The sequence below is a fragment of the Rhizopus delemar genome, genomic scaffold (assembly GCF_000149305.1).
Source record: "Rhizopus delemar RA 99-880 supercont3.12 genomic scaffold, whole genome shotgun sequence".
NCBI lineage: Eukaryota > Fungi > Mucoromycota > Mucoromycetes > Mucorales > Rhizopodaceae > Rhizopus > Rhizopus delemar.
Window position 1 is genome coordinate 92,445 of NW_027137838.1, and position 13,711 is coordinate 106,155.

At 33.1% G+C, this 13,711-nt stretch overlaps 6 protein-coding genes across 6 annotated transcripts; 5 read left to right on the top strand and 1 right to left on the bottom strand.

Moving 5' to 3' along the window:
- Positions 1 to 83: 83 nt before the first annotated feature.
- Positions 84 to 859, bottom strand: RO3G_13327 (uncharacterized protein; the record flags this gene model as incomplete). Its single annotated transcript, XM_067667911.1, has 4 exons — positions 84 to 237; positions 303 to 423; positions 473 to 547; positions 604 to 859. 4 exons carry the CDS (start codon positions 857 to 859, stop codon positions 84 to 86), a joined length of 606 nt encoding a protein of 201 aa, XP_067524012.1.
- Positions 860 to 2,982: 2,123 nt separating this feature from the next.
- On the top strand, positions 2,983 to 4,294 carry RO3G_13328 (uncharacterized protein; the record flags this gene model as incomplete). The annotated part of the gene is made up of 4 exons (XM_067667912.1): positions 2,983 to 3,126; positions 3,209 to 3,749; positions 3,800 to 3,943; positions 3,996 to 4,294. The coding sequence occupies 4 exons, from the start codon at positions 2,983 to 2,985 to the stop codon at positions 4,292 to 4,294; spliced, it is 1,128 nt and encodes a 375-aa protein (XP_067524013.1).
- An 888-nt stretch (positions 4,295 to 5,182) lies between these two features.
- On the top strand, positions 5,183 to 6,105 carry RO3G_13329 (uncharacterized protein; the record flags this gene model as incomplete). Its single annotated transcript, XM_067667913.1, has 3 exons — positions 5,183 to 5,631; positions 5,839 to 5,965; positions 6,097 to 6,105. The coding sequence occupies 3 exons, from the start codon at positions 5,183 to 5,185 to the stop codon at positions 6,103 to 6,105; spliced, it is 585 nt and encodes a 194-aa protein (XP_067524014.1).
- Positions 6,106 to 8,142: 2,037 nt separating this feature from the next.
- RO3G_13330 (rhizopuspepsin-3) lies at positions 8,143 to 9,375 on the top strand (the record flags this gene model as incomplete). Its single annotated transcript, XM_067667914.1, has 2 exons — positions 8,143 to 8,473; positions 8,531 to 9,375. The coding sequence occupies 2 exons, from the start codon at positions 8,143 to 8,145 to the stop codon at positions 9,373 to 9,375; spliced, it is 1,176 nt and encodes a 391-aa protein (XP_067524015.1).
- Positions 9,376 to 10,776: 1,401 nt separating this feature from the next.
- RO3G_13331 (uncharacterized protein) lies at positions 10,777 to 10,893 on the top strand (the record flags this gene model as incomplete). Its single annotated transcript, XM_067667915.1, has 1 exon — positions 10,777 to 10,893. One exon carries the CDS (start codon positions 10,777 to 10,779, stop codon positions 10,891 to 10,893), a length of 117 nt encoding a protein of 38 aa, XP_067524016.1.
- Positions 10,894 to 11,415: 522 nt separating this feature from the next.
- Positions 11,416 to 12,375, top strand: RO3G_13332 (uncharacterized protein; the record flags this gene model as incomplete). The annotated part of the gene is made up of 5 exons (XM_067667916.1): positions 11,416 to 11,602; positions 11,658 to 11,846; positions 11,928 to 12,110; positions 12,167 to 12,288; positions 12,343 to 12,375. The coding sequence occupies 5 exons, from the start codon at positions 11,416 to 11,418 to the stop codon at positions 12,373 to 12,375; spliced, it is 714 nt and encodes a 237-aa protein (XP_067524017.1).
- Positions 12,376 to 13,711: the final 1,336 nt, after the last annotated feature.

Genomic DNA, 13,711 nt, shown 5'->3' on the forward strand with positions numbered 1-13,711 from the left:
AATTGAATGAATATAAGGTACATTGTGATTTCCATTTCACCTATAAAAAAAAGGACTGAGAATTCATACTAACAGTAATACGCTCAAGCTATACCGATGGATTGTAGAAATTTTCTTAAAGCAGTATTTGTAAAACACAAAAACATGTAAGGAATCGAGATAATAATATATATTTGTGCCATGCTAGCCAACGAGGGATCTTGACCCATCAATACCAAAATAGACTCTGCATTTATCCTATTAGAAAAAAAAAAAAAAAAAATTTTTACCCGAGAATTGGAACAGGTTTGTGTAATTCTTACCACACGATTGCAACCAACATAGCAAAAATAAACATAACAATCAAACCTCTTTGAAATATAATACCAATTGTATGAGGATATCTTGCACCAGTATATGCTTGAGCCACCAGGGTATCAATAGCTAATAGTGACCTGTTATTGAATTACATATTTTATTACGGCTGTTTTACCTGATAAAATACCAGAACCAATAGAAAGCCCTGCCACTGTTGTAAAAAGATGGCCAAGACTTGTTACTGCCAGAGCTAATTTTTATCGATGAATAACAACAATAACCATGTTTTTGTGTATTAGAAAATACCTTTGGAACCTATATTTCCCAGAAACCAAACGTCCCAGACGCGGTTTCCTACACCCATAAGAAAGGTGATGACAAGTGGAATACTGTACTTTAAAACCGCTCTCAGTTCAGACAGTACATTAAATGGAGATTCGACTTGACTATGAGATATAGTATCATATCTAGCATTAGCCAACTTGTTGTCTTCTAAAAGACTATCTGATTCAACGTCTCTTGATACAAGATTAGAATAGTGAAACACAGAAGGCGTTTGCATAATTTTTACAAAAAGAAAGAAAGAGATTGCTCTTTATCTCTCTCTTTATATATGATCTTGGTATGACTGTAAATAAAATATTTCCCTTTTTATATCCTTTTTTTTTTTTTGAATAACCTATTACAACATTGTGTAATAAATAATGGTTGTTTCATGTTTTCATTCTATTGAATTTTTAGATGCCTTTTCTCGGCAAATCTCTCTTTTATCTTCAACTTGATTAGATTAAAAGAAGAGATAGATATGAAAAGATTTTCTTTTAGTAAACAAGCAGATTTGCATATCTATAATTTCTATTATTCAATTCTAGACTATTGGAATTGACAATAAACTGTACATGTACGATCAAGGGTATGTAAGATGTCACACAAGTTACCTTTATTTCTTGGAGATCTGTAGTCGTAGGCATGAGCTAATTATAAGTCTTTTCTGGTTCTTTTTCTCTACTGTACAATGTCTAATCTTTTTTTTTGTTCATGCTTTCCTTTATCAACGTGTAAAAAAAAAAAAAAAAAAAAAAAAAAAAAAAAAAAAAAAAAAAAAAAAAAACTTTGAATTAATATGGCTCTTTTTCTCTAAATAAAAACACGCTTCATTTGAATATTTTTGCTTTTTGTATACACCTCATTCACTCACACTGACATTGAATTTTTTTTTTTTTTAATAAACTTTCTAATGGGAAACATGGTATATTGATTATAAAAGAAATATAGACTAAATAAAAAATGCTTGAAAAATTACTGATAAAAATGACAGGGTTTAAAGGAGAATGAAGCATCTCGATTACAAATGAGATATCTTTGTGAAGAGAATATGTAGATCGCACCAGAATGTCAAAATGAAATTAATAAGGATTAGTCGTCCCACATAAGATAATAAAGTTGTTGAGCGGAACGAGAGGGCCGGAAGTGTGGTACAGCTCTCACCTCTTTTCATATAAAGATTCTGTCTGGTTCATCTTGTCTTCTTTTATTATTCTCTCCCAAAAGAAAAAGAAAAAAGTATTGTTAGAAAAGATAAAAGTAGTTGTATTTCATTTTGATTGATTACACAGCGTGTAACTGTGTGACTGTAAAAATAAAGACATTTTGATTGGTTGAATGATGTTGATCAAAAAAGAGAGCTTTTTTTTTTGTTTGTTATGGATGTGCCTTCTTTCAAAAATATTCTTTTTTTCTTCCTTTCTTTTTCTTTCTCTTTTCTTCTTTTTCTCCTTACACACTTTCTATAAATGATAAATACGCGGCAAAGAAGAACAGTGGATGTAAGTAGAGTGATAATATAAAGTAATGAATGTTCTAATATAAACAAGTACACGTTGGGTATGTGTTATTGCTGTAACGGTATCTTAGATTTCGATAGAGAAGGTAAAAGACAAGTGATGTTAAAATGTCATGATTGTCATCGTAACGGTCGGTAAGAAAATGAAACAAAAAAATATAATCTTTTGCTTATACACAAACAGTACACGCATTTTGTTCTGAATTAAATGAAGCAACAGCTGAAATTGTACAAAATTATGATTGGCAATGTAATGATTGTAAAAGCTGTTTAATCTGTTTATCAAAGAATGATGAAGTAAGAAACAAAAAGAAAAGAAAAAAAAAATTTTTTTTTATTTCTTTTCACTCACTTTTCTTTTTTTTTCTTTTTTTTTTTTTTAAAAAAAAAAATCATTTTAGGATAAGATTGTGATTTGTAATAACTGTGATAGAGGATATCATACATTTTGTTGCAATCCACCATTGAAACAAATACCCAAAGGTAAATGGTATTATTCAATACGTATTATATTCATTGGAAATATAGACGATTGGTATTGTAATCAATGCTCGAGTATGCCATCACCACCATCCTCTCCAACTAAATCCACAGATGGATCAGAGAGCAATTCCAGTACTTATGAATTAAGAAAATGCCCATCACACACAGCAAAATATCTTGAGATGAAACCTCAATCAAAACGATCCAACAGTAATGACAATGAATTAAAACGACATGAATCCAAGGCAACGAAAAGACAAAATAATACAAATGAAACCAAAACAACTAAAAAAGTAAGATTACGTTTAACTGTCAGTGAAGAAGATAAAGCAAATAAAAGAGCAAGAAAATCAGCCAAAATGATTAACAGCAGTGAATTTGATGAAGTTTATTATAAAACATTTGGTCATAAATTAAGCTTGGCGGAGGCCGATAATCAACGCGGAACACCGAATGATCAAGATAAAGAATGTTTTGAAAAAGCAAGATCAAAAGCAGAAAAGGTAATAAACAGTACAAACATACAAGTAAAATAATATAAAAAAAAAAAGGATCAACAAGACTAATGTTTTTACTCTACAAAAGAAAACAACAGTGAAATTTCCTAATAATAATAATAGTAATAATAATAATGAAACAGCAGAGATTCCAAAGATTACAAAAATTTCATTTGGAAATTACATAATCGATACGTGGTACATTGCACCTTACCCAGAAGAATACAGTCAAAATGATGTACTTTATATTTGTGAATATTGCATGAAATACATGAAGAGTAGTTTTATTGCTAAAAGACACCAAAAGAAATGTACAGCCAAGCATCCACCAGGAGATGAAATTTATCGTGATGACAACATATCCATATTTGAAGTCGATGGTAGAAAGAATAAGATGTACTGTCAGAATCTGTGTTTAATGGCAAAGATGTTTTTGGATCATAAAACACTTTATTATGATGTTGAACCCTTCTTGTTTTACATCATGACTGAAGCTGATGAACGTGGATATCATTTTGTTGGCTATTTCTCAAAGGAAAAGAGATCTGCTATGAACTATAATGTTTCTTGTATTCTTACAATGCCAATTTATCAAAGGAAAGGTTATGGACAGTTCTTGATAGATTTTAGTATGTAAACTATGAATATCAACTTGAGATATATTAATCCATTCATTTAGGCTATTTACTATCTAAAAAGGAAAACAAAGCAGGAACACCTGAACGACCTTTGTCTGATTTGGGATTATTAAGTTATCGAAGTTACTGGAAGACAACTGTATTTAAAGAGTTAAAGCAACAAAAGGGACCGATTAGCATAGAAGGTAAATATATGATCGTCAAAGTAATATAAATTGCACAATCTTAATATTGTAGTAGAAATATCGAACCATACAGGTTTAACACCAGATGATATTATTTCTACGTTGGAGACCAATCAAATGTTAAATCATGAAGCTTCAACCAATACTTACTCAATATTAATCGATCCACAAATCATTGAAAATCATTTAACTCGTGTAGACGAAAAGAACTATATTCAAGTCAACTCAACAAAATTAACTTGGACTCCCTTTGTCCTCTCTCAAGACAGATTAGCTCATTTGTTGGGTGAAAACCCCAAGTTGACAATCAAAAATGTTGATGACGAATCAATGGATATCGACATTGATTGAGATAATAAATGATTATTTTTATTTTATATGCTTAATGTAATAATAGAGAAGGACAAACTTGAAAGTAGCCTTCATTTTGCCAACTAAATGAATGCAATAGTATTTGTATTACTATGATCACTGACTGAGCATTTCTTGTAAAGCAAGTATATCATCAGGTAGCGAACGCATGGTTCATGAAATGAATAGCCTGATCATGTTGGTATGCTTTTCAAAATACTGGTGGCTCAGAGCCAGCGACTTTACTGCTTCTATACTGAACGTCCTTAATTTCTTGGTCATCTAAACATAAGGTCAGATATGCTAACCTCTCGCATGCCGTCTGGATCACATGTCGGTACATAATCACTGTGATTGCTGTCATTGAAATCGATATCGCTGTTTACGTCTGATATATTGTTGTCAGTCGATATAGGCTCACAGATTTATAAAAACCCTGTTCTTTATTTTTTAAAAAAAAAATTAATGTCTAATTGGCAACATTTACCCCAAGAGGTTCTTGAACAAGCTTTACAAGGTTTACCTTGCGCTTCTATAGACAGTGCAGCATTTATTCAATGCTTACATGTTTTCAAACACTGGAATTCAGTAGCTACCTGTCTTCTTTACAAATCTATCTGGATTATCGATAAGGTTAAAAGGACAGAATTAATTGATTGTTTGACTATCAGTCAACTGGGACATCTTGTCCAAAATTTGTGTTTACATATTGACTACTCAGAAGCTGAAGACGCGAGGTTCATCAAGGCTATAGCAGAACTCTGCCCAAATTTAAAAGTGCTTTCCTGTTATATGCTTGCTGAAGGTGCACTTTGGGACGACTTGGCTCATCTATCGAGGAAACATTTCAAAAATTTACAAGCCCTTCCGCGGCCTACGCAGAGAACCATGCCAAATTATTATAGATGTGCTTTATGCTACAAGGACACGCTCAGAACATTCTATATACGTGAAGAGCATCCTTTGAGCGACCAAAGAGAATCAATCACACTCCAACTTCAGGATTTCCGTCATCTTTCTCAACTGATTATATATAATGAAGCAGGCACAACAAGTCCGATGGATTATGATGATATGCTGAATAGATGCTCACAGCTGCAGACACTGAACTTAGAGATAGCCGAGTGTGATAATGATACCTACATCAGCCAGTCTGATATGTCCTCTGTGATCATTCCTCATTTTAGCATAAACAACTTGAACATCACATTCAATTTTGATGTTTTTGCATTCAAATATTTCATCTGCAAGTTCCCTAATTTATCATACCTTCGGGTCTCCATTAACTGCCCAGCCACATCTGCCATCAGAGAGCAGCAGGAACTTTATTTTTCCAGGTACTTTCTAGCCTTGCTCAACTACTTCTCCTCTATTACTCATCACGACGTGAATTTCTACGGGCGTGTTGATGTTTTACCAGATATCATCCCTTTTACAAAAAAAAAGTGCTTAACTATATGCATTGATTATCATCAGACAGATTTTCAGTATCCCAAGATTGGATTTACAAATAAAGAGGTGTGTCTCTTCTATCGACGTTGCAGCCGAGCTCAACTGTTGGACCTTTGGAACAAAGCGTCACATATTATTCGTAATCTAACGTTTTCAGTGCATGATGGATATAGACATAATGATGACTATGATGGAGATGACTATAAGCATGAATTGCTGGTAAATATCTTTTCTCATTGTACAAGCATTGAAACATTCAGGTATCAATGCTCAGAATACTTGTGTGTGCCTCCAGAACGCTGGCCAGTACATAATACATCCTTAAAATCTCTTTGTTTGGTTTTGGATAGAATCGATGAAGTTCTATTTCCGGTCTATTCACATTCCTTTAAATCTCTAGAAAACCTCACTATCGATGCCGATTTTGGACCCAGTGATATATATAAGGTGCACATGCTTTATACTCGTTTAAACTCCTTGGGCTTTATTTTTACAACTCATGAAGGTCAAGACATGGACACATTGATCGTTAAAATCAAGACAAATTCATCTAAATACAAAACATACAAAGCTAATGGAGATTGTTTAGAAGAATGCAATGATACAATAGCAAGAACAATGTTTGTTCTTGAAATATTTTGTTATTCGATTGAACAACTTTCCCTTTCTATGAATACAATCGAATTAAACAATTATCCGCTTCATTTATAATAAAAATCACAGCAAATTTATGATCCCCTATTAACTGAGTTCGCAACCTTGTGTTCTTCAATGGCATTTACTTTGGCAATCCAGTTTACCTTACTACATAATCTATAATCAAAACTATTATTAAGGACGCATAGCGGGGCAGGGTCGTTTCCTGTATAATGTCTTTCAACAGTTGTGAACAAAGCCAAGATTCTATCACCTTCAAACCTGTTTTTCTATAGAATAACAAATGATACATCCTGACGTTTTATGAAACAAAGTCCAACTTGAAAGCCATAAAACATACATGTATTTATGAAAAAGAATCATGCTAAAGTCTTTTACAAGAAAAAGATTATGAATACAACGACATCTGTTTTTCTTATTATCATGGTTTTAACTCAAATTCAGTATGATTGCTAACATTTTAACTATATAAAAACTTAGATACCGTCTAAATATAATTTGGTATCTTGTGTTGCAAACTTCCAATCTTTGGGATAGGTATGGTTATTTATAAACCCAAAGTCTCTCTCAAAATAACGTAACTCAAAGGATTTTTATTGCATTATAGCATATCTAAGATAGCTTTTTCGAATTCTTTTGAATTTACAAATAAATGTATCTTGAAACACTAAATGAAATGATACACTCTCAGAACAATTGTTTTTGTATATAATTTCAACAATATACCACAACAGAAAAAAAAACTGCTTCTTCAATCTTCTTGAGTGAATTACACAAAAACATTCCTCGGTCACCTATATTAATTGCTGTGTTTGAGAAGGACCAGGTATCAGGATTTTGCTCTGCGTATTACCCTATAAAGGCATGTTTTACTGTTTTTAAAGCTTTCATTGTTTAAGCCATAACTTCAAGCGACTTCTCTCATGGTAACCCTACCTTAGTTTAGAATGTCCAAGTTGCTTCGCCATTTTACAACCAATCCCTTTTACACAGTTGCTCAAAGAATAAGTGCAATCCATTGTATTGCTTTTTTATTACCAAAAGATAAGACATATTTGTACTACGACGATAAGCGCATAATTGTGCTTCAATATGCGTATTGTAGATTTTGAGTGGTACACTACAAAAAAAATGGTACTATGCCTAATTAATATTACAAACTTTGTGCCTCTTTTCTTTATCCAGTTGTCTAAGTTTTGTACGACTTTTTTACTTAAATTTGAGATGAAAGAAGGAAATAAAGAAAAGTTGAACTGATTGTCATCGCATATTAAATACAGTTTTTCTATGAAACAACGAAAAAGAGGTATTAAGAAAATATATATGCAAAGCAGAGAGTCAAAGAGCAAATGGCTCTAAATTCAGAGCACTGATCGATTAAAATGAGTTTTAACTGCAGAGGCCACCTTCTCTGTATCACACTACACAGATTCGATCAATGGTCGAATGCTAATTTTTCTGCAATGACACAAAGGCTAAAGCTTTCTTTTTTTTTGCCTAAAAAGAAAGATTGAATAGATAACAAATATTGCACGATTTGCATCAATAAAACAGCATTTCCTTAATTTTCTATATTTGGGTAAATGATATCAAAAAAAGAAATAACATACCTTTAATAGTCATTTTTCCTTGAAAAGAATCTTATACATGTCCATTCTACTTAAATTCTATATAAAGACGCGACTTTTTAGCTTCCTTTCACTCATTATCCCAACAAACTACTTTTCCCTTCATTTATAATGAAATTTACTTTGATTTCCTCCTGTGTCACTCTTGCTCTCATGACACTTTCTATCGAAGCTGCTCCTAGTGGCAAGAAGGTCAACATTCCTTTGACAAAGAACAAGGATTACAAGCCTAATGCTAAGAACGCTATCCAAAAGGCCATTGCCAAGTATCACAGGCACCGTTCTGTTTCTTCCTCCAACTCTACCTCTACTGATGGCATTGGCTATGTCCCTGTCACTGATTATTACAATGACATTGAATACTATGGTGAAGTCACGGTAGGTACACCTGGTGTAACTCTCAAACTTGACTTTGATACCGGCTCTTCTGATTTGTGGTTCGGTAAATTTATAACAACATGTACAATTGCTTTTATTTTACTGATATGATCTACCTTAGCTTCTTCCTTATGTACTAACTGTGGTAGCTCTCAAACAAAGTACAATCCCAACGAGTCCAGCACCTATGCCAGAGACGGCCGTACCTGGTCCATTTCCTACGGAGATGGCTCTAGTGCCAGTGGTATCTTGGGTACCGACACTGTAATCTTAGGCGGTCTTACCATCAGACACCAAACTATCGAATTGGCTAGACGTGAAGCTAGTCAATTCCAAAGCGGTCCCTCTGACGGTCTTCTTGGACTTGGATTTGACTCTATCACGACTGTCAGAGGTGTCAAGACTCCTGTGGATAACTTGATCAGTCAAGGCTTGATTAGTAACCCTGTCTTTGGCGTCTACCTCGGTAAGGAAAGCAACGGTGGTGGAGGTGAGTACATCTTTGGTGGCTATGACTCTAGCAAGTTCAAGGGTTCCTTGACTACTATCCCTGTTGACAACTCCAATGGCTGGTATGGTATCACAGTGCGTGGTACCTCTATTGGTGGCTCTCGAGTCTCTAGCTCCTTTGATGCTATCCTTGACACTGGCACCTCTCTCTTGGTTCTCCCCAATGATGTCGCTTCGTCTGTTGCTGAAGCCTATGGTGCCAGTGATAACTATGATGGTACATTTTCCATTAGCTGCGACACTTCTAGCTTTGAACCCCTAGTATTTACCATTGGTTCTTCTACTTTTGAGGTTCCTGCTGACTCCCTCGTCTATGAACAGGACGGTTACTCTTGTATCGCTGGTTTTGGCTATGGTGACTATGACTTTGCTATTTTTGGTGATGTATTCTTAAAGAACAACTATGTTGTCTTCAACCCTGAAGTTCCTCATGTCCAAATAGCACCTATTGCTTAGTTTATTTAAATTATTTTCTTTATTAAACTTATTGCAACTTTTTCTTAAATTTTATATGCTTAATTTGGGCGGAAGGAGTATGTCAAATAGCGTAGTGCTGAAAGGTCAAGACAATCTATACAGCAGTATTATATTGATAATCAGCAACATATTTATTATGAAATCATTCACCTTTCAATAGCCACAAGCTTATCCTGATGGCTTATTGTGTATACTTTACTTTATGCTTATTTTGATCCTAAACACGATACAATTTAGTGAATATAATGATAGAATATGCTATCGAAATACAGGAGGATCAAAAATCAATATTGATGAATTCAAAAAAAAAAAAAAAGTCTGACATTTAATATCACAGGAACCAGACTTTATTTCAATGATATTTCTATAGACCAGCAGAGGTGAAAGTTACGAATACTAGATGGCCCGACCTTTAGAAGACTTTGATCTATAGAGAAAAAGGTAATTAGAGTGATACATACAGTTGTAGGATCGAGGAATTCAAGTCCAATAACAAAAAGAAGAGCAACTTGCCAATATAACCGTTTGACTGAACATCATACCAGGAAGCAAAAACCATCCTCAGAGACAGTAATATAAATGCGACAGTAGGGTGAGGCAAAAGATTAAATATTTCACAGGTATATATTGAAGCAACCACTACAGAGTTTTGTAAATATCGACGTCAAGGTACACACACCAAGACAGGAAAAAACAGAGACCCAGAGTGTGGGAGAAAAAATCCAGTAAAAAGGCGCAGTAATATTAGACAGTAATATGCAATCCTTTTATAGCACAAACACTTAAATGCCTAATAGAAGCTTTAACAGTTATGAAAGCTTGCAGAATGTCATTGATTTTAATTAGAAACTAAACTTGCACTTTTGAATAATAATAAAAAAAGATTTGTGCATTACTTGTGGATAGTTTCAAATTTTATTGCTAAGCAAAGAGAAATGTAAACTTTGAATAGGTATAGATGGCTCCATCACGTAATACATGAATAGTTCTACTTTCATTTTATTGGAAAAAACCTTTTCTCGCAGAATGAATTATTATAACAATCAACCAGGGTTTGCTCCTAATAACCGTTTATCCTATCATCTCTTTTCGAAGCAATAAATTTCGCAAGTATTAAAAAAAAGATGAAAGACGAATTTTAGCATTCAATAAGCCATAGTTGACGGAAAAGAAGAATATCTGGAGATTATTTCAAAATGTTGATATAGACCATTCAGGATCAAGATCTGTTTATGAATTGCAACAAGCTTTAACGAATGAAGGCTGAAATTTATTCAAGATAGAGTCAGTACGAACGATGGATCAAATATTTGATAGACATTTTTGTATATAACCTAGTACATAAATATACATTTATATGGGCTGTGTAAGCAGACAACAATGGCAAAATTGATTTTCGAGAATTTAAAGAATTATGGAAATATGTTGAAGATTGAAGTGACTTCTTTAGAAAATTTGGTCAAGATTATTCAGGAAATGTTGATCGTTATGAGATGAGTAATGCTTTACGTCCATTTGGATTCAGTCTAAGTGATCGATTTATGTAAGGAAATTGACGCACTCATTCAAAAATAAAAAAGAATTCATACAAGACATAGGTCAAGGAGATGTTGATTTTGATAATTTGCACAGATATGTGTTATATTATCATGGTTAACTACCCTATTACTGTAAACTATGAAGATATAAGTAGAATTATAATAAGCCAAGCTTTTTATTAGATTTTTTTTTTTTTTTGGCTCTAGTAATGAGTGGTCAACCTGATATAAAGGGATATGTCTAAATTATCTCTTTTTGCATATAAAAGCTAAGTTTATCTGTATTCTACTTAGAATACCACTATTAATCCTTGTATTTTGGGGCTTTTTTAAAGAATAAACAGGTTTTGCTGAGCTCTTTACTCTTTTCCTGGATTTAATATCGGAGTACTAAAAAATGATGTAAACCATTGTATTTTGCCATTTTTAAGCTCTTGGCTTTTATTTTCAACTTTTTTTCTTTTTATTTTTTTAACTGAAAATGGCTTATAATCAATACGGATATAATAATAGTAACCAAGGTGGTTATCAATATCAACAAGGTGGATATCAAAATTATGCTCCTCCTCCTCCTGGTACACCTCAACAACAGAGTTATGGGGGTTATGGTAGACCTGCTCCACCACCTCCAATGAACCAAGGTGGTTATCCACCACCACAAAACTATGGTAACAAAAAAACATAACTAACTTAATAAGAAGATACTAAGCTTGCTTTTCATAGGTAGACCACCTGGACCAGCTGGTTGTCCACCTGGTGCTGACCCACAATTATGGAGTTGGTTCATAGCAGTAGATACAGATCATTCAGGACAGCTATCAGTAGATGAATTACAACGCGCTTTAGTTAATGGCGATTGGAGTCCTTTCAATATTGAAACAGTCCGTACAATGGTCAACATGTTTGATAAAGGTAATAGACGGCTAAATGGAAAATTAGTGGAAAAAAAGAAACTAAAAAAAAGCAATTCTTTAGATAATAGTGGTACAATAGACTTTAACGAATTTGCTGGATTATGGAGATATATTGAAGACTGGAAGAGATGCTTTCAAACATTCGATCGTGATAATTCAGGAAACATTGATTTGGGTGAAATGAGTATGGCATTAAAAACATTCGGTTATAATTTGTCAGATCGATTTATAAGCGTTTTATTACAAAAGTTCGATAAATATGGTAAGCACAATGTTGATTTTATAAAGAGATGTGTATTAAAGAATGTGATAATGTAGGACAAGGAAACATCACCTTTGATAACTTTGTTCAAGCATGCGTTACAGTAAAGACACTAACTGATTCATTCAGACAATTTGATACAGATAATGATGGCTGGATTCAAATTAATTATGAACAGGTAAAAAGAAACGTAGTTCTTTAATTATAATGCGTGTGTTGATGTCCTTTATAGTTCCTTGAATTGGTTATTCGTCAACGTCCTTAATAATAATATTATATCAATAAAATACCTGGCATTGTATGAATACTGTATAAAAAAAACTAAGAATCTTTTTCTTTTTCCCTTTCTCTTTTGCCCTTTTCAAGTACTGATGATTTGTGTAACAATCCGAGTAAAGTTTTTTCTCATCTTGAAAAGTATAAAAAGAGGACTTCAAAATGCAAGTCCTTTTTTTCTTGACTATAAATTTTGCAATTTTACTACAATAAAGTTTGCCCTTAAGAAAATTATTTTTTTGTTTAATCAAAAAAGCGAAAATGCAGCCATGATAAAATGCCCTGTCATTTATGGCTCCAGTGTTTTGTTGCCATAAATCAATGATCTTTACGCATTCAAGAGCAACGTCTTCCCTATGTCCCCGAAAGGGATAGAAGCGAAGCTTTCTCTGTCATTTAGTTGATATGTAAAGACTTCATGCCGACTGGAATCAATGTTTTATAAATTGCATTGTAAAAAAGAAAAGAAAAAAGACTGTTGTACAAACAACAAAACCCCTATTGCTCGTTTCATAAACCCATAATATAAATAGGGTAATAATGCTTTTTAATTATAAAATGTGCATCTGGTCAAGATTTGTAATTGAATTTGAGAGCTGTTTCTCATTATTGCAGTGAATAATGATAGATAGTTGAGGAAAATTTGCTTTGTAGTTTATAAGCTAAGCAGATATACCGAAAAACAAAAGTCAGTTGATAAAAGAATCAAGAGGGATGTAGACCTTATAAGATCCAAAAAAACCCCCAATCGTGTTTCTTATTAAAAACAACAAGTTATTATCCTAGTATCTTTACTTTTTAGGGCTCAAATAAAATTTAAAAATAAGATATGATAGAGTAGAAGACGGGAAGTATCTACTACTATAGTACGAAGAGAAGATAGATTTGGCTGTTTCTAGTATTTAAGCAAAACAAGCTATATGGACGACATATTCTATATAAACTTATCAATTAAACCATGACGATTCCAAAATCATAAACAGTTGTAAAAAATGTGGCCTTGAAAATTACTGTCTTTGGGTGAAGCACCATGTAAAGATGGCTACACAATTTACAATAATAACAAAACGAGTATTTTATGAAAGAATTACAACTTGTTCAAGAAAGAAAAGAGCTTACATATAAATTATTTTGATCGAAAGAACAGCCTTCATATTGCTGTAAAAAGAAATCTCGTAAAATATTCTAAAGGCGTAGCTTTTTTTTTTATCTAGATTAAAAGTTCTATTTCCCCAAAAGCACTAGTTTGTATTCAGCCATCCTGTTATAAGAGTGGTTGTTGATGATTACATTGTCAATCTCGATAAATTGATTGACAATAGAAT